The 23,005-nt window shown below is 38.2% G+C and overlaps 1 protein-coding gene across 1 annotated transcript in view; it reads left to right on the top strand.

Annotated features, from left to right (window-relative positions):
• The window catches only part of THSD4 (thrombospondin type 1 domain containing 4), a 279,442-nt gene that overhangs the window by 34,633 nt on the left and 221,804 nt on the right, over positions 1-23,005 (top strand). The window contains exon 5 of the mRNA XM_009991440.2: positions 13,253-13,355. Coding sequence (XP_009989742.2) covers positions 13,253-13,355 — 103 coding nt within the window. The remainder of the gene's footprint in view (positions 1-13,252; positions 13,356-23,005) is intronic.

Genomic DNA, 23,005 nt, shown 5'->3' with positions numbered 1-23,005 from the left:
GCTATGATGACTGCGGTTATGTTTGCTTCATGGACAATAGTATTGCTTTTGAAGCAGTGGCCATACATAACTTCACATTAAATACGAAGTATCTCAAACCATTATGAATATAACTCAGGATAATGTACCATGGTTAAAGTTCTCTCCATGTAAAAGTCCCTGCTCTTGTAAAAATGTCCCAGTGCTTCTTGCAATGTTCAACGTAAGTTTTCAAATTTTTTCTTGTATTTCATACTGTTGCTCCTAAATATGTTAGGGAATTCTCTTGTCTGTTTTTGGTGTTTATACGTGGTAGACAGTTTCCGTATTTTAGCATGAGAGTTAGCCAATTCATATACGGTTAGTGACATTAGTATGTTTGGGGTTTAGCTTGAGTAGTCTGGGAGCTGATTTTTCCAGAGGTTCTGTCAACTTCCCAATATATATTTTCTTGACTTTTAATGTACAAAAGCACTTCAAAAAGTATAGTTAACAGTAGTACTTCAGTATTTTATGATACTGCAGGAAGCATTGAGCTGCACGTTTTTTCTGTGGGATTTATTTTGAAGTTCTGAGCCTGTTAAATGAGTTGCGTAGTGAAGTCGGAGAAGTCTACATGCTGGTTGACGTTGAGTGAGTTTGTGTCTAAGAACAGCTGAAGATTCAGACCCTCATTTATGTGTAGCAATAATGTGATATAAAAATGTTAATAATTCATCTAAGTGCCTCAAAATCAAAACCAAAATGCATGTCAGTTGGCTAAAGCATTTGTTTCTGAACTTCCCAGTGAACTATGAATGGTATGTTTCATGGAGCAATTGGAATTGTCTGAGAAGTTGCCTTTCTAATTCTTAGAGTAAATGGAATGCATGTGTTACAGACGAGAGGAAAGAGGGAAAAGATCCAGTTCTGAATATTGGCATTAGCACTTAAAATATTGTGGAGTTATTTGGAAACTTCATTTGGATGCTTATCAAAATGAAGTGGGTTTTTGTGTTCTGCAATAAAACATGACTTCAGGGTGATTTAGGTGCATCGTCTGGTTATTTTTCAGACATAACCTCTGTGCCAAGTTCTGAAGAAGAACCTAATCAATGAAAACTGTGACTTTAGATCTGCAACCAGATGGTTGCATTCTTGACATATTTGTAGATTTGTTTAATAGAGTACTGTAAATTTGAGTATTTGTCATTTATCAATATGGACAAGTGTTATGGGAGATACTTTAAGGCATTCCAGCTTATCTTTCTTTGTTTTTATCAATTCATGTTGACAAAAGTCTTTGTCTGAAATTCCAGTGTCTAATTATTCAACACTTGTAATTTGAACAAGAAATTTGCTTTTTATTCATATGTTTAATTGCATCCAGGTTTTCAAAGCAGAGGAAGCTGCAGATGTCTAGAAACTTTGGTCGGGGAAATCTCTCAAATTAATTTACAAATAATTTTTTTAAATGTTGCTTTTATGAACATTTGTTAACTATTCCCATTAATTACAGGTATAGAAAACACCTATGGTCAGATGTTAGCATCTGCTTTGGTGTGTGAAAGGAGTAATTTTTTCCTGGTATTTTTAGGAGATTAGTTCATTACTGCTGATAACAACGAACAAGTTTAGGGCACATTTTCAAGCCAGATAGCAGGAAAAGAAAATAAATTACATAAATACAGGAACTTGCGGTGAATGTAGCCACCAGTACAATCCCAGTCCTCTCTTGTATTGACTGAGGTGAGTGGAGGAAGAAGGAGGTGCAGGAGAAGCTGCCACAAGCTAAGCTAAGGGTGCTGAAGAAGTGGTCTGTTAGCAATGCTATTGCTAGAGTTTTCAGTTTTGTGGATATTTTAATTTCAGATTTTTAAGCAGGGCTTAAAATCAGGAAATGGCCAAAACTCATGTAGAAATTTAGGAAACACAAATGTAAGATTACCTCAAGCAAGCATGCGTTCCTTTGCCTAATCACAGAATAGTTCTGTTGAAGGACGGTAGTCCAAACCTCTTCCTCAGAAGTGGTGAAAATGGAAGTTGGCACTATATGTCCTATGGTGCCCAGAACAGTTAAATAAGGCTTTTGCATATGATCCATGCAGAACAATGCAAAAGCCAGAAATAATTAAAGCAGTGGTGATATTATAAAAAAAAAAATCAACAAACAAACCAAGACAAGTCAGGCTGTGATAGTCTGTCTCATCTTTGCTAGTACTTCATCAAGTGTGCTGTGTGTTTGTCCAGAAAAAACGCCTTTGCAGGCAGCATATTGCACGTGTAGAGACATAAAAGTGTAATTAATAAAACAGTTTCTTTCTAGTGGTAGGTTGGTAAGGCTCCTCATCTTCAAATTCTTGACTTACAGGATTGGCTTTTCCACAACTACATTTTTTATATCTATTACTGCAGTGTTAGAGGGGCAAGGGGTGATCGGTAGAGGGAAGAAGCCAGGGAAACATCCCCTGCCTCTTTCTGCAAACCGTCCTTGGTTTTTGGCTTCAACATTCAGTAACTTCTCAGCCAAGCAATTCACTGTGTTCTTTTTCTGCATTTCTGTTTGCATTATCATTTGATAAAGATAGCAAGCATGCTAATTAACTTTGACGGCTGTTTTGAGACCTTAGTTTGGGTCACTTTTCCATGACAATTTTTTGTGATGATGTGTAGTTTTACTTTGAGCAGCAAAGTGCCATTAAAAGGACTCTCTTAATGCGACAAAGTCAAACCTGCAAAGGTTTAGAGCTTTCAGAACTGGAGTTTTGTGAACAATCCTATGGTAGCTCTTGTGTTTTAGGAAAATTATTTAATTGCCTGGTAATATATTGTTTTACTCCAGGGTTCCTGCATAGATGAGACTCTACTCATAGAGGAGACACTACTCAATGTTATTCTCTTTATTATTCAGCCTTTGGCTCCCTGCCTCCAAAATGCTCCTTGCTGAAGACGAGAAAAAATGGCTTCTCTAAGGACTATTCATTGATTCTATTACTGCAGTGTTTGATTTACCATTCCCCAAGCTGCTGTGTGATAGCAGGATCTAATCTCTATTGTAAGAAGGGGAGCTGAGATATGGAAGAATGAGCTTTAAAAAAAATATTCAATAGTTTAATGCCCCATGTTAAGTAATTGGGATTGGATTTTTTTTTCCTATGTTCAGCATCATATTTATTACTTGACAATAATCAAAGCAAAATTTGGATTGGCAAAAAATGTAATTATGATTCAGCAGCTTGTCTGTGAGTTGGATCCAGATGTTCTCAGTCAGATGCCCAAAAAAAGAAAGTGCGTAGTTCACAACTGAGAAAGGATTGGATTAAGTAAATTGCACCATAGGTGATATTTTTTCAAAAAAACCTGGTAGAGTAGCTAGTTCTAGAAACAGCAAACCATCTTTCATGTTCTTTATTCTGTATGTCCATTGTGTACCTACTAGCTTCTACAGTGAATGAGAGATTATGTAAATAACTCTTCTAACTAAGCGTTCCAGATTCATCCCTGGAGTAACTCCATTCTGCACACTGAATGACTCGTGGATCATATGGAAAAAATAGTTTGTAATCATATTGTTGAGAATGGACCTCACAGGCACAAAGAGCCAAATTATATAGTAATTGCTCCAGCAATCTCTTCTAAATTGAAGTTAAACATTCTTTTGATGTCCTGTGGCTTACGGTATGTAACTTTATAGTTTTAAAGCAAAAAAAACCGAACCCTTCAAAACCTGAATGCTATGTGATACATCACTATTCACAAGACTCATCAGACCGTTGCAGCTGAGCCAATGATAGAAGGAATTTACCTTCTACTAGTACTACAGAGCAATGAAGATGCTTTGCCGTGGTGTTCGTGGGTTTTTCTCACCACAGGTATTTCTGCCATTCCTCTAAATACAGCCTGACTCTGCTTCTTCCCTCTAGCAGGAAGCAGGAGCTGTCCCACTGTGTATTCTTGCTCAGTCACACTTTTCACTTTTTTAGTATCGTCTGATATCTTCCATCTCTTCTTCCTCCAACCTCTCCTCCTTCTATTTAGGTTCTCTCCAGTTTTATTGAGTTTTACTTTCTTCTTCTCAGTACCTTCTTCAGCTGACTTGCTCATCCAGTCTCATCTCTCGAATCCCAGTCTCAAGTTTTATCCTAGTTTTTCCAAAGTATTTCATGCATTTTAGGTACAGGCATTTTCTATCATGCCGCTTCCTCGCTTTGTCCATGCTGCCTGCAACAGGCTGAAGGGATTATTAATAGCAGAAGAGAGAGATGTCTTGTGTTCATTTCCAGTGCCTGCCCCTCAGGAGCATGTAGCAATAATTAATGGAAAACTTCTCAGCCTCTTTTAGCCTCACATGTGGAACACACTTCTTGTAAACACATTGTTCAGTAGTTTCGCTGCAAATCTTTAACAAGTTTCGACTGAACGTGTATAAAGTATGATTATCAGTATTTTTTTCAAAAGCTTGTGGCCAGGCTATATTTGGGTAGATTTCTATATAAAAGGCAGAGAGGATGCATTCTTGACAAAAACCCACTTTTCTGGCTGACTTCATTTCGCTCATTAAATTAAAACACGTACTTATATTTTGAAAAAAAAAAATTATCAGAATATTTTAAGCATGGGAAAAAAATAAAACGCTTCTCCCCTCTTGTTTTCCTTCAGACTCGTTCTTGGATAAAATACTTCAGTCAAAAAAATGAGACTAAGATACCAGGAGTGGAAAATTTTAGTCTGAACAGTTAAAGTTTGATGAACGCATAAATAAATGAGCAGTGCTACCAGCTGTAGCTAAACCAAAGCATTGTAAAATATGGTGAACGTATCTGCTAGTTAGTTTAAGGTGCCTTTTATTTTTTTCTTTCCAGTAGTATGACCTAGGAAGAAAGAATGTATTGCAGAAACCGTATAAGAGTGTGTTGTATCAGAAACTGATTTTTTGATGGAAACAAGAACTCTAAAATACGAATAATGCTGTAATTTCTGTTACACTTGGCTCCTGCAAACTCACAGCCATTTTTAAGCTACATTTATGGTGCTCTATGAGTGTTCACTTTTTTGTGGAAAACAAATTGTTCAACATTGTAAGTCTTCTTTTTAACAAAAAAAAAGAACAAAATGCACATTCTCAATGGACTTACCAGAATTCACCCTAGATGTAGTAACATCTGTACATTCGTGCCTGTACGTTTCTGCCTCATATAACACTGCATAAACATTTCTGTTGCCTGGTTGTCACTTAGAATAGAGATTCTGCTCTAAGAATATTGTGATTTTTTTTTTTTTTTCCATAAGAAGAATTTTTAATTAAAAAGAGGAATATCATGGTGATACAAATCACAAACTTCCCTAAACTTTCAGTCCTTCTGCTGGAACCATTCAGGTAGTCCCTCCTCCCACACAAAGGCCAGTCATTTCAATGGAATGTATGCAATTGAATTTCCATTTAAATTGATTAGGCTTTCATATAGAAAACTGATAGAGGATTATTCCCATGTACTGATGAAGCTGGTAGAATAAAAGAGTAAAGTAGTGAAACCTACATGACGTAAAAGACTGCCTCCCAAAAAGAATAGACTGCTTCAAGAACAATCTTTTTGAAAAAATTAAATAAAATACTGCTGGAAACCCTAGAGTAGATGTTTTCTCAGCGGCATAATTTTACACGAACTACGAGGACTAAGTTATATCATCTTTGCTTTAAGTCTGTTGTTTTCACTAGAGTTGCATCAAGTATGAAGTTGTCTCAGGGTCTTTCGAAGCTGATATTGGTGGTGCCTTTCAAAAAGGGTTTTGGAGTGACTGATTTTTCTAGTATAAAGAATACTACTACTGTTATATTAAAGCAACTATCCTAGTACAGAAACCTCGTATTTTCTGAGGAGAATTATTAAAACATGCTCTATTTTTCAGATGTATTTGAACAGTGTAGACAGACGAGACACTGAATTTGCGGCAAGGCTGAATTCTTCCATGTTAAGGCATTCTTCAGACTTTGAGCCAGATTGTGTCAAATGGAAATAACTTTTCATTGATTTCCCATTAAATGAGGCAATAGTGCGCAGTTTAAGCACCTTAAGCATTATGTAGTGTTTCTATAAATAGATATTTGAATGGAGGGATTCTTATATTTGGTGGATTTTTTTATGCGGCGTATTTATATGGAAAAATGATACCACTGCTGAGACTGAGAACAGCCGTTGTACAAAGTAGTTATGATTTCTGTTGCAAATGCCAAGCTTTTGATGCTTGATTGGGATCGTGTAAAGAATATTCTATGCGCACTCCAGTCTCGATACTAAAGTACTTCTTTGCTGAGGAAGCTGGCACTAAAAGAAACTTGGGACAGTAAAATAGTAACTAAATTGCGGGGAAAAAAAAAAAAAAAGCTTTGGAATGAGTTGATAGTCATCTGGTCTTTTGCTGGATCAAAAAAAGACTATCAACAGTCAACTGGCTAGATCATTGGCAGGTGTGAATTGACATACCTCTGACTTCCACAGCATACTTGCATATCGCTTTACACCAGATGACACTCTGTTCCAGCATGGTCTGTTTTCAGTATTTGTCTTCGCCTTTTCTAATTGTTAAACTTAGAAACCAATTATTGTTGCTCAGATTTTTTTTTTTTGTCGGTTGGTTTATTTTGTTTGTTTGTTTGGATTTTTTTTTAATAGCATTCTTAAAGTTTTAGAATAAACAGAATCGACACATTTCTGGTACTATCGAGAAACTGTACTGTTAATTTTCCTACTATAGCTGTTTTGTGAGCCCCTCCTAAGCTTATAGTGCCAAACATTTCCAGTCATGCACATTAGATCAATGTAGATCATTAGATTGTGCGGGATAGATGAGTGGCTGACATTTTATTTAAAACCAAAGCTGGATTTGAATCTTTTACAAGTTGTTGAAACTCTTAAATGAAGTAAGCTATTTCAGTCTAATCAAACGAATCTGTCAATGAGAATTAAAAAAAACCCCACAAACCTGTAAAGTTAAGCAGAAATACTTCTTTTTCCATCTGTTTGGTTGATCTTTCTTCCCCATTATTAGGCATACTGTGTTTTAAGCTGTAAAGTGCTATGGAAGAGAAAAAAGATAAAGCAGTAATAGATGCACTTGCCACATTATGCATTAATGCCATATTTGTCTGATACATGGTAAAGTTAATAAAGATTAGGTTTGGATAACACTCCAGAGACTTTTCTAGTTAAATTCAGAGGACTTGATCCAAAGCTGAAATCATTAAGGGAAAAAACAGGTTCTTAAGTTCCAGGCTGAGATGGTAGCAGCTCCCTCACCCATGACAGTGGGAGCCAGCATGTACCTTGGGGAAGAAGGCAGGCATCTCGGTGTGCAGCTCTGCCACGGACCATCTGCCTTGTTCCAAATGCAACCTCGTTGCCAGCTGAATGGGATTTGGGCAGAAATATAATGATTTGGTATTGTGCATATGTCGAAGGTCTTTTCCATCTATGGCAGGCAGCCCCTTGAAAGCAGCGAGGGCAAGAGAGATGCTGCGACCCTCTATTACTTGCTCCCTTAGATTGTAGGTCACTTCTGAATCTCTCTCTCTGGTTAGCACAGAAAGGTACTAGTTTATGACGACTGACATAACTAAGCTTAATCTCCGTTGCAACAGACACATAGGTGTAAATTCATTGCTTGAGGCAGTGCCGAGATTACGGCAATACAGGTGCTCATTCCTCATAAACTTGTCCAGATACCACTGCATTTACAGACGTTAATTTTCATTCCATGTCAAGCCAGGCATTTATAGTGTACTGTCTGTGGTCATGGGCTGAAACTGGAGCTGACTAGCACTCATTTTACTGCAAAGCTGTGCTTCACGTAATTTTTAAAATTTTGCATTTTAAAGTTTTTTTTTGTTTTTTATTCAGAAGCATCAATTCCATTTTTATAAAAATTCTGTCTGATGTTTTATGCCATCTATATCTAGACACGTTTAATATACCTTATTTCTTTTTTTTAGTTGACAGACAATTATCTTCATGTTCTGTTACCATTAAAAAAAATTAGAACTGTTGGGGGAATAAAAGAGTCTCCAGTAGTTTAAAAGGACCTGTTGCTGTCTTTCAGTGTGTGGTCAGCTAGACAGAAGTAGGTTGCCTTGATTCTAAGTAACACTGATATAGGCATACACAGTGCTTGGCAATGCAGAGAAATAACTTGGCAGAAGAATTAAAATTTGAAGGACCCCAGCTTCTGCTTTCAGATATGGTCACGAACCTTCCATAGGTTTCAGGAGGAACAAGACATCAGCATTTCAGATCAGAAATTCACTGCAGACATGGTGGATTATTGTGTAAGGAATTGCAATTTATATGGTACGCATATTGCAAGGACATGACACTTCAAAGAGTATGTTCTGAAAATGAAAGAAGGAAACAGAAGCTGACTGTTTCAGAAACAAGCATTTTAATTGTTTTTCTTTGGAGATGTGTTTATCCTTTGGAATGTCAAAGGATTAATACGATTAGAATCACTGGAGAAATGAAAACTAGAGTATAATTAGATTACTTGGATTTAATTTATATATATAGTATTGCACATATAGAAAATGTTAATTATGAATTATGCCTGAGCCTGGAGAATCCAGAAGAACTATGGGGCCTTGGAAAGAGAGTTTGCCAGTTACTGTAGGTCATAAGGTTGAAACAGTGCCAAAAATCTTAGTCAATGTTTTAATTGCCTTTAGAGGTGATTTCGGGATCAAACTGGCCCATTTATGGATTTCCAGAAGTGCATTATCTCAGTGCAGCTTTGAAACAGTTTTGCTAATGTCAGGCATGCATCCAGTGGGAGCGCACATCTGCTGGCAGACTGATAATTTTCTAGTGTTTTGCCAACACTTCATTAATTAACCAAAGCGTCAAAGATTTGTTAAAAACTTGTGCTTTTTGAATGTTTCCCAAAAGCTAAAAAGCAAGTAGGGTGGTTTCTTTGTTTTACAGTCTTAGCTGTACTAGCAGCTCATTTTAAGAAAGCTGTAACGGTACATGACAAAGAGAAGTACTGTGTGTTGCTGTCCCTCAGCATACTTTCATACCTGGATATTGCAGGTGAAATTGAGGCATAAATAAAGCTACACTTTCAGAAATGCAAAGTTTCTATCAACTGCAGACACAGTGCATTTCAAGAAATTCAACCTGAGGTCCCAAAACACAAAGGGATACTTCTAAAATGTTTTGTCTTCAGCACTGCCTGCCTCATCAATGCAGTGTTGTGCTGCTTCTGTCAATTCCACATTCCGAAAGTACAGGAAGAAAAGTTGGCTGAGATGGCATAGTTATTGAAACAGCTGCACCAAAATGGAGCAGTGGAAGCTCTGAAAGCATCTACCTTGTGTGAAAATGTCCAGCATTTTGAAGGTACTTAGCTGAATAAAGTCCTAGGTGCCTAATTTACAGCATTGATTTTTCCAAGCAGTAGGAGAGTAGGATAGGCATCATCTAAAACCATAGGGAATTCTGGATTCTGGATGCTGTTTCTAATTTCATAGCGCACAACTGAAAGCATAATAATAAAAAAACCTCTCCCAGCATAGAATATGGTTTTCTAGATAGTCTATATCTGCCTGTACACCATGGAATCTAAGATTTATGAATCTGAGATTTATCTTAGTAGACGCAATGTTGCTGATTTGGCCTCCACAGACCCGGTTTAGCAAGGAGATTTTACTTCTTTTTTTATGAATATCCAAAGAGGCTGTCCTGTTTCTGTATCAAAACCTCTATGAAAAACTTTAGGTAACTCCCTCAGTAATCACAAAACAAAAAAAAAAATTTGAGGAAAAAATGAAATTCCAGATCTGTCATTAACAAAACAATGAATCAAAGTCGACATTTTCTTTTCCAAAAACTTGATTTCAAGTCCCTACCAGGCAGCACGATCCTAATGCCCTCAATGTCACTGAGGGGGAACCGAGGGAGAATCACACTATAAGGTTAAATATTTTAGCAAAGTTCATTCCGAAAGCCTCTGGGAGATTTTGGAAAGAGATCCAGGTTGTTTAAATTCTAGTGCTCTGGCTTATCCACAGGAACATTCTTCATCTCTAAACATGCCAACATGCCTGCTTTTTAAAGTAAAATTGCTATTTGTGTGGCAGAGAGCCAGGCAGGGTGTAGGGACTCTGTCATGGGCAGACACTCGGACCGAGTGTGAGCCAAGCACAGGTGTGACCTGCTGCATGATGCAGACCACATGCTGCAGGGGATGGTGCTATGGGAAAGCCTGGCTCTGTCCTCGGTCTTCTTCCAGTATATCCCAGCCATATGTGAGCTGCAAAGTAAATGATGAACTCTGTTAACATACGACTGTTAGACACTGTAAAGACGAGCCTCTCCTCACAGATGCTCCGTGCTGTCTTTTAAGATTTTGATGGTCAAGCTATATGTTTTTGTGACAGAAATAATAATTACGTAAAAGTAGAAAAATTGATTGTACTATCAGGGAATAAATAAATAATGAGGAGCTACAGAAAGCCCTGTGCTAAAGTTTTACTTTTCATTGTACAAGGTCATGCTTTTCCTTTCAGTGATAACAGTGCGTTTTCTGCCTAAAAGATGTGCTAAAAAGCCAGAAAGGCCAAGAGAAAGTGCCCGGCATTCTTAGCACTTCTGAGGAAGGCTCACGGATTTCATTTTCAGGGGGACTGGGCAGTCAGCGGTGTAAAACTGTTGTTTTGTTCAGCTGTACGTTAAGGATTTAGACAGTGTCAGGGAATGATGTATAAATGTTAACTAGTATGTATGTATAGTACAAGTCCTTTAAGCCTTGGCGATTCATAAGCAGTCTTAAGTTTGACTAGCTGCACCTTGTAGTTAACTCTTTAAAAAATATTTTAAAAAGACATTTAAAAAAAAATGAGTATAATCTATATAAAGAATAAAGCAGAGAGTTTTTGCAGACCAGCTCACTCTCTCAAATTTTTGCTCTAAATTTTATTTTGTAATTACTTCGATGAAAGAAATGGAGGAAGGACGACTGAGTTGGGACGTTTAAAGCAGCAGGAACATTACTGAGTTAGCCTTTTCTTCTGATTTTTGGCTTGCTCCGCACAGTGTTTAGTGTGTTTGTCAGTCCTTTGTCCTGCTTTAAAGCAATGGGGCCTCTGTCCTGTGGGCAACTTTCAGTAAGTTTAAAAACAGAAATTGTAGCTATATAAAAATGATCTTAGAAGGGCTGGGTGTCACTGTTTTTTGGCAACAGCAATGAATATTTTGAGCTTTTTATTCATACATTGTTTGCAGTTGGTATGAACGGGGTGTACAGGAAATGGTTTGAGCCAGAAATACTGGTACACAGAGCACGAGCTCAAGGCTCAGAAAAGGAAAAACAAGAAACAACAAAACTTCACAGTAGACTGTCAGAAAACGTGTGCCAAAAAAAAAAGGAAAAGCATTCCAAAAAGAAACCCTTCAGGCCGGGTTCTTTGATGGTGCAAACTGATGTTGTTCTGCTGAAATTTAATGTAGTGACCTTAGGTTATGCCAGCTCAGGTTCTGTCCCTTCACCCTTAGGATAGGTGCTACAATTGGTTTCCATGAAAAACGTAAGCTTCCTTGCCATGGTCGGTTGGTGGTTGTGGCTGAATGACCCTTGCTGCATTGCTGTGTCACACATGTAAGGATGTGTATTTCAGCCGGGGGGATGCAGCTTTGCTTTCTACATCTGACACTGAAAAGACTTTTGGTCCCACCCTTCAACATAGCTTGGTGGCTCATGGTCCTGTTTTCAGGGAAGCTTTTTTGTTTGTGTTTTTTATTAGAGGGTTTGCTGGGGAAAACAATATTTGCATGTACTTGGAGATCTCAGAAGGGCGGGCGAACAAAGCACAGATGGCCATTTGGCCAGAAACAGTGTTTATTCTAGAAGATTTGTTACCGTGATTCAAATAGAAGATAAAGTGGTCTGTGAAACTTCCTCCAGGCATGTCTTGGTACAGTTTATAGCCCACTTGAAAACTCTTGACTTCCATGTCTCACTGATCCAGTCACAAACATCTTCATATATAGATGGTGGATACAAACTGAGAACTCCTCTGGGACCTCTGCTCTGCTGGCTTTCCCTGCAAAGACAACCAGTCTTTCCCCTTGTACAAATATGAAAGAACTGACTTGCAGTACCAACAAGAGCTCTTCTTGCTGGTGCTCCTGCTGTTCTCTTCAAAAACATGGTTATTTAACCATGTTGCTTTCATATAATATTTTCTCTAGTTTCCCCTTGAACTCTATCTCCTATAGAAAGAAATATTCTGCTGGTCTAGTCCAGTTCTTCGTGGGTTTTTTACTATTCTTAAATAGTGTTTTTAATAGCCATTTTGATCATCTGAAGGCTACCTGAAAAAACACATGTGTGACCAAAGCTTGTCTGTTTTCTTCAAGCATAGAATTGTACTAATTACTACCCCACCCTAGAAATCTTTCTCCCCTTTGTGTGTGCCCACACACAGAGTAGTCTCTTGCTGTAACTGCTGTAGTGTGAGGATACAGGCAGAACAAAGTAATTAAGTATTTAACTTGTATTTACTTTTGGAATCTGCTTCAGATCTAGACAAGGCTTGTCTGCCAAAGGCTTACATTGCAGGTGACCTAATAAAAGATGTTACTTCTATCTGTAAAACTTGCCCTGCCTCAATATGTGTGTGTGTGTGCGCGCACGTACGTGCCTGTTTGAATATAAGAACCTCTTCCCAGTATTTAGCTTCACAAACTCTGAAGCTACCATTTGAAGGCACAAGTTAGAATACAAAGTAATGCAATGGCTGTAATAGCAGTATGTAGAAATAAAAAAGAAAAAGTGGTAGTAGGGTACTGAAGCATAGGATGAGAATAAGAAGCTGGTGGGGCCAGCTTCTAATAAGTTAAGGAAGCACCTATGGTAAGTGTTTCAACTGTGTTGAATCTGAGCCCAGAAAGCTAGTAACGAAATATGTGAAGCTATTGTGGAAAGAAAATGATTCAGATCTAGTTTATTGATTTTATCTTGAAGTGTTGTCTTTTTGCTGAGGAAAATGACAGCTCAATACAAAATTTGCTTTTTTTGTAGAACTGTTCCTCCATGAACTCCACAAATTTATTTTTTTTTCTACAGGCACTTCTGATACTGTTGCTTAAAAGCACACACTGTTTGTTACCCGTTTCAAAGAAAAGGAGTCTCCTGATGTTAATATTGTTCATCTGGATTAGAATTTGGCAATGCCTTCATTTCTAATAAGAAAGCAATAGTAACATTGCTGTTCATTATAATGTGACTGTTTTTTTTATTTAAACAGATGTGTCCTGAAAGCAGCAGAAATATTAGAGAGGTGCAATGTGCATCATACAATAACAAGCCATTTATGGGCCGATTTTATGAATGGGAACCTTTTGCAGAAGGTAAGAGAAGATACTGGTTTATTTTAAAGATTGTGTTTTTACAAAAGCAAATGCAATTTTTACCCTGTGGAAGCCATCAGGCTTTGACTGTGCTCATTTTGCTCTGTTTGGCTGCTGAATTTGTTCATGGGTGGACGTGTAGGTAATCTCACACCAGTATTTCCTATATTTTACAGGAATGAAAGCATGCAAGTCCTACTTTGACTGGTATACTATTGGCTCTGTATAGTCTTGCAACAGCATTTCCACTACTACACTGTTAACTATCTTTTTATGTATTTGCTTTTGATGACAAAGACTCAGTATGGCTCCCTTGCAGTAAACAGAGTTGGTTTTTTTATGACAGTTTAGCATGTGACTCGTGGTCCTTATGCATTAGTTTCAGGACTCTCTGGCTGTCTAATTTGCATTTTCTAATCGTATGTTTGACAGTTGGGATAGCGACTGTGGGAGGGGTATCTGTGCTATGGGCTTCCCCAGCTGCGTGTCGAACTGATTGTCCTGGAACACAAAGCAGCAGCAATTCTGAGTCCTAGACCTTGGAGGATAAAATCTCAGTCAGTTGGAGGTTATAACCTTTCTCTAGAAACATGTTTTGTGTAGCAGTTATTTATTTTGTTTGTCTTTCTGTAAAGAAGAGCTGGGCCCACCTCAGTGGAGAGGTGTGATTATTTATGAGGTAAATAATTTATTCTTCAAACATGTCTCTGGATTCAGAGAAGTTTATTTCATGTCTTATTTTTTAAATTAACATTTTAAAAATTGTTTTCCTCAAAACTTCCAAGACCATAGAGAGTTTACGCATAGAGAAATGAGTCCACGTACTGTGGACGAGCTACCTTTGTTATTCTGAGGCCATTCTATCACTTGGCATGAGTTACTGACAGAAGAGTACAGTGATGACTCCGTTACCAACAGGCTGTGCGTGCTCTGTACATCGTGTTCTGTGCGGTGTCTCCCTTCTGGATGGAGAGCCAGCAGTCGGGGTTCTCTGCCTCGCCTCACTGCGCAAAGGCAAAATGCCTATTTTGTAACAATAAAGACCCTTCCAAAGATGTGCCAAAGGAAGTATTAGAAGTCAGTGTTGGTTTATTTTTGAGGGGGCTCAAGGAGTGTTGCAAGTGTGTGAAGTTCCTTTTTGCTATGCCCAGAAACAGACATTTCCATGGGTGCTTCGCATGCTGGCATGCTCTCTGTAGTTCCTTTAGATAGCAGCTTTGATCCACAATTGATGTTACCTATTTTTAAAGCTCAGCGCAAGTCAGTGCAGATGCAGGTGGGTTCATATCTGATTCCCAATTGATCTAATAATGTTTGTTTCTAATGTAGTCATGCCTCAGTCCTGGTTTTATGTGTTGTGGAGATAGTGAAGACTTGCAGAGCTATACCGCTTTATCTCAAATTATGAACGTTCAGTATATACTATGCTTTTAATTGAAGTCTTGTTAGGCGTTGTGAAGTTGCCTCAAAGGAAGTGTCAGCAGTACAACTTTGGCGTTTTATACCATGCATTTGGGCAGAAAAAAGAGTTTGGTACCTTCAGCATGTGGCTGAAGGCATATTCTGCAAACAGCATGACTTCTCCTACAACGTGACCCCAACGACTTATGATGTATTAGCTTTGATGCATCCCTTTTCCAACTGCCATTGACAAGACACAGTCAATGATGAGCCAGCTCAGCCCATCTCCATCTCTTTACTTCCTACACAGCAGCTTTGACTCACTCTGCCCTGTGCCGGGAAAGATGACTCAGGGGATCTAAAACATGCCACAATAATTTCTTTTTCCCTCCCCTGCATAGCATGGCTTGCTCCTAATGTTTATGTTGGATCAATAAGGACAGCTAAACTATAATTTATAGCACTGTCTTGGTGGTGAGTTAAGTGTAATTATTATTATTTTTGAAAAATACACATTTTTTTAATTTCTCCCTAGTTCATATTGGTGCAGCTGCATTTCTAACCCCTGTTTTATCTGCTACTGCTCCAACACAAACTTTTGTCTTTATTAAAAAAGCCATATTAAAGGGACTATAAACCCTACAAATTTAGAGTGTTTAATGAAAAAAGCCTAGTTTGTGTTGGAGAACCAATAGCACATAATGACTTTTAGGGCACGATTTGAGAGGAAGGATTCAGTTGTGACAGAGGGAAAACATCACAGTGACATGACCATAAAACCTGTAAGGAAGTTTAAATCTACAGAAGCAGTAAATATTTTAATCATTCTGATGATTTAACTCTTTAAATTTGAACTCTTTATTTCAGCTAATTTTTATTTTTAATTGTGGTGAAAAGTTCATAACTTAAAGTGTTTGGTGTTTTGATGGTTGTATGAAAAGAGTCTATTTAAAGGAGAAAATCTACTAGTTCATTGAAAAGGATAACTCAGTGGGAATCAGACCACAGGAGTCTTGCTTAGTGAAGAATAACTGCATTTTTTCAGAGGAGGGAGACAAGTGTAGATTTATTTTTTTTTTTGTCAGAAATCCTATATGAGGTTAAAGAAGAAATAAAGTCCTCGAAGGAAAATCTGTCTGATTCTTCAGCTTCAGGAGGATATCTGGATAGTCTTATGCATCCAAAATACATTGTCAAATATGGCATTTTCAAACCAGGAACTGCAGAAAATCCTGCTCAAGTGCAGGCTCTCTTGCTTTGAGTTGTTGAATAACAATGGCCAGGCTTTTGTAATAGATAGTATTTTATGCTGCAGTCCTGGCCATGGGTTTCTGTTACAGCAGTTGGAATTACACCTGTGCCAGGCAGGCAGGCGTAGGAGCGCTACACGTGCAAGGAGTGCACTGTGGCTCTGCACTGCACACTCTACTCACTCTAGATGCTGAATCCTGTGGGAACACCCGGCTTTCCCAGCCTGTGCTGCTCTTTGGCGTGGTAACCTGCAAGTGGAGCCGCCGTGGGGCTGCCTCTGCCTGCTTCGCAAGTGGAGGAGGACTTCAAAGTCTAGGAGGAGCTGTGATTGCATCTCCAGTGTGTAAAACCTGAAACAGCAAAAAAATGTATTGTCTGGGGACTTGACTTTTTTCTTGCTTTAAAATGTAGCAATTTACAGGCAGAAAAACTCTGCAAAGTTTGAACATTTTCTCCTAAAGGACAATTCCACTTTTTTAAAAAAGAGAAAGTACCTATTTTTGCAAATCAGTGCCTGGTCCACTGAAAGTCAGACATGATTTGCCCCTGAAAGGTACTGAGGCTTTGCCTTCCTCCCTCATAGTAAAAGAAATGAAAAATTTTAATAGAAATGATTCTGTTCTCTTTTTTGAGTTTTTTTTCCAGTTTGTTATTTTAGAGCAAAATTTTTTAATGGAAAGTTTTCTAAAGACTTGACCAAGCATTTCCTCCAAATGATGCTTTTGTTTGGGTTTTGTTGAAAGCCAACTCTAGTTCCGCCGCTCCCCTTTCAGGTGAACGCGCTTGTTTGCAGGGCAGCCCGCTTACTTACCTGCATCGCACTGGCAGGATTATTTCTGGAGATATTCCAGTGGGGATTATTTCTGGAGATATTCCAGTGGGGACTCTCGCTGTTTCAGGTGTGTGTGCTATTTTCCGTACGCAGCCGTAACTTGTGTTAGAGCTTGCTGGACGCTAGCGGACGAAGGTAACCATAGGAATGAGGACGTGGCTAAAGGATCATCGTAGTGGTGCCTGTACAGATGATTTAGTTCCACTCAGCAGAGTCAAGATGTCTTTTGGCTTAAAATACTGTATCAAGCCAGACGAGTTTCTAGGAACAGAGCCATGTTCAGATCTTGAAAGCTGTTTAAATAGTTTGTTGTTGGCAGATAGTGGCTGGAACCTGAAGGTCTGCGTGGAGCGTGTGGAGAGGCCTCCGCTCCCTGCTGCTAGCAAACGGCTGGCCTCGAGGGCCGTTCACCTGCGCGGGGTCTGCAGGGTCAGCCAGGGTAGGTGAACTCTGGCAGCGAGAGGGATCTCTGGAAGGCCTGGCCGAGTTCATTCCGTTCCTTCTGATTGCCAGGTCTGGCTTCCTCTTACGACTTCTCTTTATTTTTCTGTTTGATGGCTGAGAGACAAAAGTTGTACGGAGCCTGTACACCACGTTGCTCTTTGGAGCAGGGTTTGAGTCAGGCTGAGTTTCAACTGGGATAAAAATTCCAGCTGAAAGCAGCAGTAGCGTATAAGAAATGGCACTAATGTCACTGCTGCGTTTTCTTGGGGGGAAGGCGGAGGAAATGGGTCCCCAGCCTCCCCTAGTACCGTTGTTACCACACCTAACTACCGATGGGCACCTTATTCTCATGTTTGTTTTCACTGGTTTAGTGTGTTGGTTTTTCTTCTGTTAGAATTGTGAGATTTGTGTATAAACAGATAATGGATACATGTTGTTTATATGCATATTATTAATGCAAGAATTCATTTAGTGTCCATTGTTGGATTTCATTACATCTCAAAATAAAACCATTCTAGAGCATTGCAAAGTTTGATACATACAGAGAAACGTAACGTGCGTGTCATCTTTTTAGGTTAACTGGAAGTGGAACTGCAGTTTAGAGTAGTTAAGAAACTCAATCTTGTGTAAGATCAGTAAGGTAGGCAGACCCTGGTGTACGTTTCCTGAACGCCTGTGATTTCTTGGCTAGAGGAGTGCAGTCCTTGAGAAGCAAAGGTAGTGTAGTCCAGTTTATGAACTCTCAGACTTTCCTGAATTCTACCTGCCAGTTCCTTGTGGCTCAGGATAAGCCGTGCCAAACTAGTATTCTCTTAGTTTTGTGTGCAATACTTTGGCAACCTAATTTTTTCACCCAAAGGACAAGAAGTCTTACTGTTTTATTTATACTTTCTCCAGTATGTTACTTCTAGTTAGCGAACATACAGATGTTTGAGTATATACACAGTATCTCCAGAAATAATCCAGCTGTGCTGCAGTTCATCCAACTGCAAGGTATTATATTCAATGAGGCAGCTGCTTGAAGTCTTTGTTTCTCATGGCAATAGAACATACTTCTCTGCCTTTTTTTTTCTCTCCACCTGTTAGAAATCTTCTTGATTGCTTTTATTCCGTTTTGTGGCTAGTTGTTCTTGAAGCTTGTACTTTAATTGCATGCACTGTATTTTCAATGACTTTATTTTTTTGTTATTCCTGTTTTATGTGTAATGCTGTAGCCAGACAGATTTGTCAGAGGCAACGGACAGAGTTTTGGGAGGTTTGAAATGTAATGAGTAGATGGTGTTTGTATTTGTTGATTAGCCACAACTCATAGTGCACACTTCTAACAATAGGTAATAACAGAATATAGTTAATAACAGAATTAGCATTCATATATTTCATCACAAAAATGAAAGACATTATTGCCACCTGATATTTTTTTGCTTGTTTGTAGTAGGTGTGTAGGAAAAAAAACCCACACTGACTAGGAGATGGTCTCATTTCCTTCCAGCAAACCAAAACCTGAAGTCTATGCCTATAAATGAAAATGTTTTAAACAACTATGCTGATATAATTCCCTTCTACATGCTGTTCACACGTACACTTAACATGCACTTTTCCTCGGGCTTATGATCTGGCATAATTTGAGATTTAGGAAATGAGTTTGGAAAAATCTAGTGAAAACTTCGTCCTGTTTTGTAGTTCATGAGAACTGATGGCTTCAGGTCTTCAACTGCTGTGTGAGTTGACACATGAATCACATTGCAATTTGCTGTGCTCGGCCTTTTCTGTTATCTGTTGGGCTACTTTCAAGTTTGGATCAGTCTTAATCTTTAGCTGTTTCAGGAACGGTTACTTAGCAAATGAGTAACGTTAAATGGAACAGAAAACCAGTAGCAGGTTAGTACAAGATAAGACATCCTGAAATGTATACCTGAAATTATTGACAGGAGCTTAAGCACTATAGGTATACAATTCCTCTTGGATTCTGATGGAATATGAGCTCTGATTTTCCTTGGACTCATTGGAAATTCTATCCGAGGCAGCGAAGTATCCATTTTTCACACGTCACTGAAAATTCTATTTAAGTGAAATCTCTTTGAAATGTTGCTCACTTATGAGACTGGAATTTATTCAAATGCAGTAAAACAAGAAGTTCATTTATACTATGTCCCTTTTTTCCCCTTTATTTATTCCTGATTTCTGAATGGATCACAAGAGAAAGCAGATGGAAGTTTGCAGAGCTTTAGAAGTATGGCTGTGCTAAAGTATCTGAGGCATTTCTTTGACTTCGTCAATAAATCTGCTTCCTGAACATCTGTTGTGTTGGGCTTGACCTGGAAATTGTAAATATCCTGTGTATTACTGAAATATGTAACTACTTCTATAGAAAGCTTTAATTTAAAAATATGCTTAGATACTTATATATATGGAAACCTAATGCTTCCACATGGCAATCTGCCTTTTACAGTTATTCTTCCTATATAATTTTATTAATATAAATGTTTTGATTTGCATTTGTAAGAAGCTTAGCCATATCAGAGACTGCCTTTACCTGGTATTCTGTGGTTCGTTACAATTCAAATAATAATACATACGTATTTTTAACTGTACTATTTTAAGCAGGGACCATACTCCGATGTATAAAATCAACCATTTCCCTGTAATAGGTTACATGTACCACATGTTGTAATGTTTCTAGTTCATTATGCATACCTTAATTTCCCCACTTTTCTACTTGCTATTTGTAGGGGAAAGTGGCTTAAGAGAGATGAGGGTAAGAAGATTTGGGTGTTTATAGATGGACACCTGGATGAGCCTCAAGAATTCAAAAGTGTTGTTAGTGCCTTTAGGAAATGGGAAATGACATCCATCGAATGTTACCATGCAGCAGTAAACTCAGTACACTCCAAAGTGGACTTGAACGTAAATTATGTAAACAGAATGTATCTTTCAGAAGACAGGAAAGTGAGCAAAGGAGATGAGCTGACATGCCATGTCTGTCCTAATCTTACAGGGTTTAGATAAATGTAGCCTAGCTTTGCTGTAGAAGAGATGTTGTCTTCTGTATCCAGGCGACCAGTATTTACTGCTTTAATTTAGAGTATCTGACCTGCCTGGTTGCATTAATTGTGAGTTGTGTAAACATCTCAGGAAGAATTATGCCGTCATTTCAAAGCGCACTTAGTTCCTTTGGTGGGAGCAGAAAGTTAGGGATGGATGTTGTGGCTTTCAGGCTCAAATTTAGAAAGAAAATTGTATCCAGATTGTGTGGTACTGAAGATTGTTAGGCTAGAACAAAACGTAGAAGGAGGATTTGATTTTTGCAAAGTACATGCAGAAGTCAGTGGTATAGATGCTTTTAAGCCTACTTTGATGAAATTTGTCGTGTCTGCCTCCGTTTGCTACCAGTAGCAAGACCTCCATGGGTTCAGATCAGTATTCATGTTTGCAGTTTAAACAAATTACCTGAAACTGTGCAAACATCTCTGAGAAATGCTGTGCAAATGCATACACTTATGACTTCAACTGAATTTAAAAAAAAAAAAACTATTTTTTTTATAGCTGTAATATTCTCTAATTTTATTTGTTCTCCTGAGAATGAGTAAACAAAGTCTTTGTCGAATTTCTGTAGTAGATTTTTACATGTTGGTGGCCCTTGGAACAAGATACAGACACCTGATATTCAGAAATGAATTTTAAAAATAAACTACCACCACCCTACTAGTGTAAACTACTTAGAAGCTTTATCACAGCTTTCTCAATGTCTGACTCAGCTGTCGAGCAAATTCTTAACATCAAGATTACATGAACCAACAATACATGACCTCACGTAATCTGTAACAGTCATATATGTATGCATTCCTGATATAGTTTCATTGTGTCCGGTGACTGTGCACAGCCTTCTGAAACTTTCTGCAAGTAGACAAGTGAAAATTTGGATCTCTGATTTGGGCAGCAGTCTGGGTTGTATAAAGGTGGGCATGGGAATACCTTAGAAGCAGAGTCCTACTAGGAATCAGAGGGTGTGGTTATGGAAGTGATCATCCCGGAGTGAAAATTAGCATAGAGCAAGGTTGCTTTAAATTAACATAGCCTAAGACTTTAACCAGCCTAGGGCAATTTCAGAGGTTGGTCTCCATTTCCTCAGTGTCCTCTGTTTTGGATCTTGTGCCAAGCACAACTTTCCCAGAGTCAAAACCTCTGCCATGTATGAATTAGGAAATAAAGATGATGCTGATTCCTTTTTTGCCAGTTCTAGCAAGGGTTGTGTGGCAGCCTTACCCAGTGGTAGAATTATTGTCTTTTTGAATCTCCATTTCATTTTGTAGCATCAGGTCCTCTGTATGTTGGGTTTGCCAAGATAAGGGGGAGAATAGAAGGGCAAATTAAGTATCACAACTTTCTTATCACAGGGGAGCTTTTTGCTCAACTTTTAGTGCTGTTCGCATTGGCATGGTTACTGTATACATGCATGTATGTAGAATAAGTGCTTTGGGACACTCTAGTCTTTTCTGAGATTATGTTGTCTTTTTTTTTTTTACTTCTGTTGTCCAAGGGAAAAGTCCTGTGTTAAGCTTCAAAGCCAAAATGTCAGATTAATAGTTTACCTTTACTGTTGGGTCAAAATCTTTCAGTTCCTTTGGCTTCTTTATAGCAAAACACCAATGTAAAGAGGGCATCCTGTCCTTATTCCTACACCTCTTTTGAGATACAAAAACTGAATCTTAGCCTGAATTCTCCTAAATCTTTCCTTTTTGGTGGTAGATTCCTTTTGTAGCAGACAGAGACAAGCAGACTTGGATGCTCTGAACAGATGTGTTTTACAGCTTCACAAGGAAACTATTTTTTACGAGTTTTATGATTGTAGTCCTAAGAGTCCTTGTCACACAGATCTGCACAACCATTTCTTGTAGTATATTGCACTAGAATGGGGGAAAACTTAGGGCTCACAGTGTTTTGCAGGTGTACACTTCTTGCACAAACCCCAGTGATCCTGCCATGTCTCCCAGATCCATCAAACAATCTGGAGAATAAATAGAGCTGCAAGGTTAAGACTGTATAATCATTTTAACATGTTATACACTAACTTTGCGGAATATCGAATAAACAGGGCAACAGTGAAGCAAAGGATTATCAACGTGTGTTCCATCTTTGTTGTTAAACGTATGAAATATTTATTCAACACATTTTTTGTACAATTTTCATTTTTAAAATCAAGTATAAATCCTTGTTTTTAAACACTTTCTTCTATGTGGTGTGGATTGATTAACCTGAAAGGCAAAATTGAAAAGTGCCTCGTGAATATTCTTTTCATGTTTATAAAGAAATGAACAACTGAAACAGAGGGAGAAAATACATAAAGTGAGTTTGGTAATAAAAGTAGAAAAGAGGCTCCCTACTAAAAAATACTTATCAAACTGTCTTAGATTTTTAAAATTACTATATTTGCCTCAGTTTATATGTGGAAATAGTTTTTTGTTGATTCAATTCCACATTTCAAAAGATTTTAAGTAGTTTCATAATATTTTTCATGTGTTTGATTTCAAAAAAGCTTTCACATTTTACTCCAGTCAACAGTGATTGTCCGCATGTGGTGCTGCATGTGTAGCAGGCTGAGGAGCTCCCTCAGGTTGTTGCTGAAGTTAAAGGCAGGGCAATATAAATATGACTTCTTGTAGATCCTAATGATCCAAGAATTGTTGAGGTTAGTGGGAGTTTTTCCTGTTCACTTCAGTGGTTT

The sequence above is a fragment of the Tauraco erythrolophus genome, chromosome 14, assembly GCF_009769465.1.
Source record: "Tauraco erythrolophus isolate bTauEry1 chromosome 14, bTauEry1.pri, whole genome shotgun sequence".
In the NCBI taxonomy this organism is placed as follows: Eukaryota; Metazoa; Chordata; class Aves; order Musophagiformes; family Musophagidae; genus Tauraco; species Tauraco erythrolophus.
Note: the sequence above shows the minus strand (reverse complement) of the source record. Positions and strands in the feature narration are given on the sequence as shown.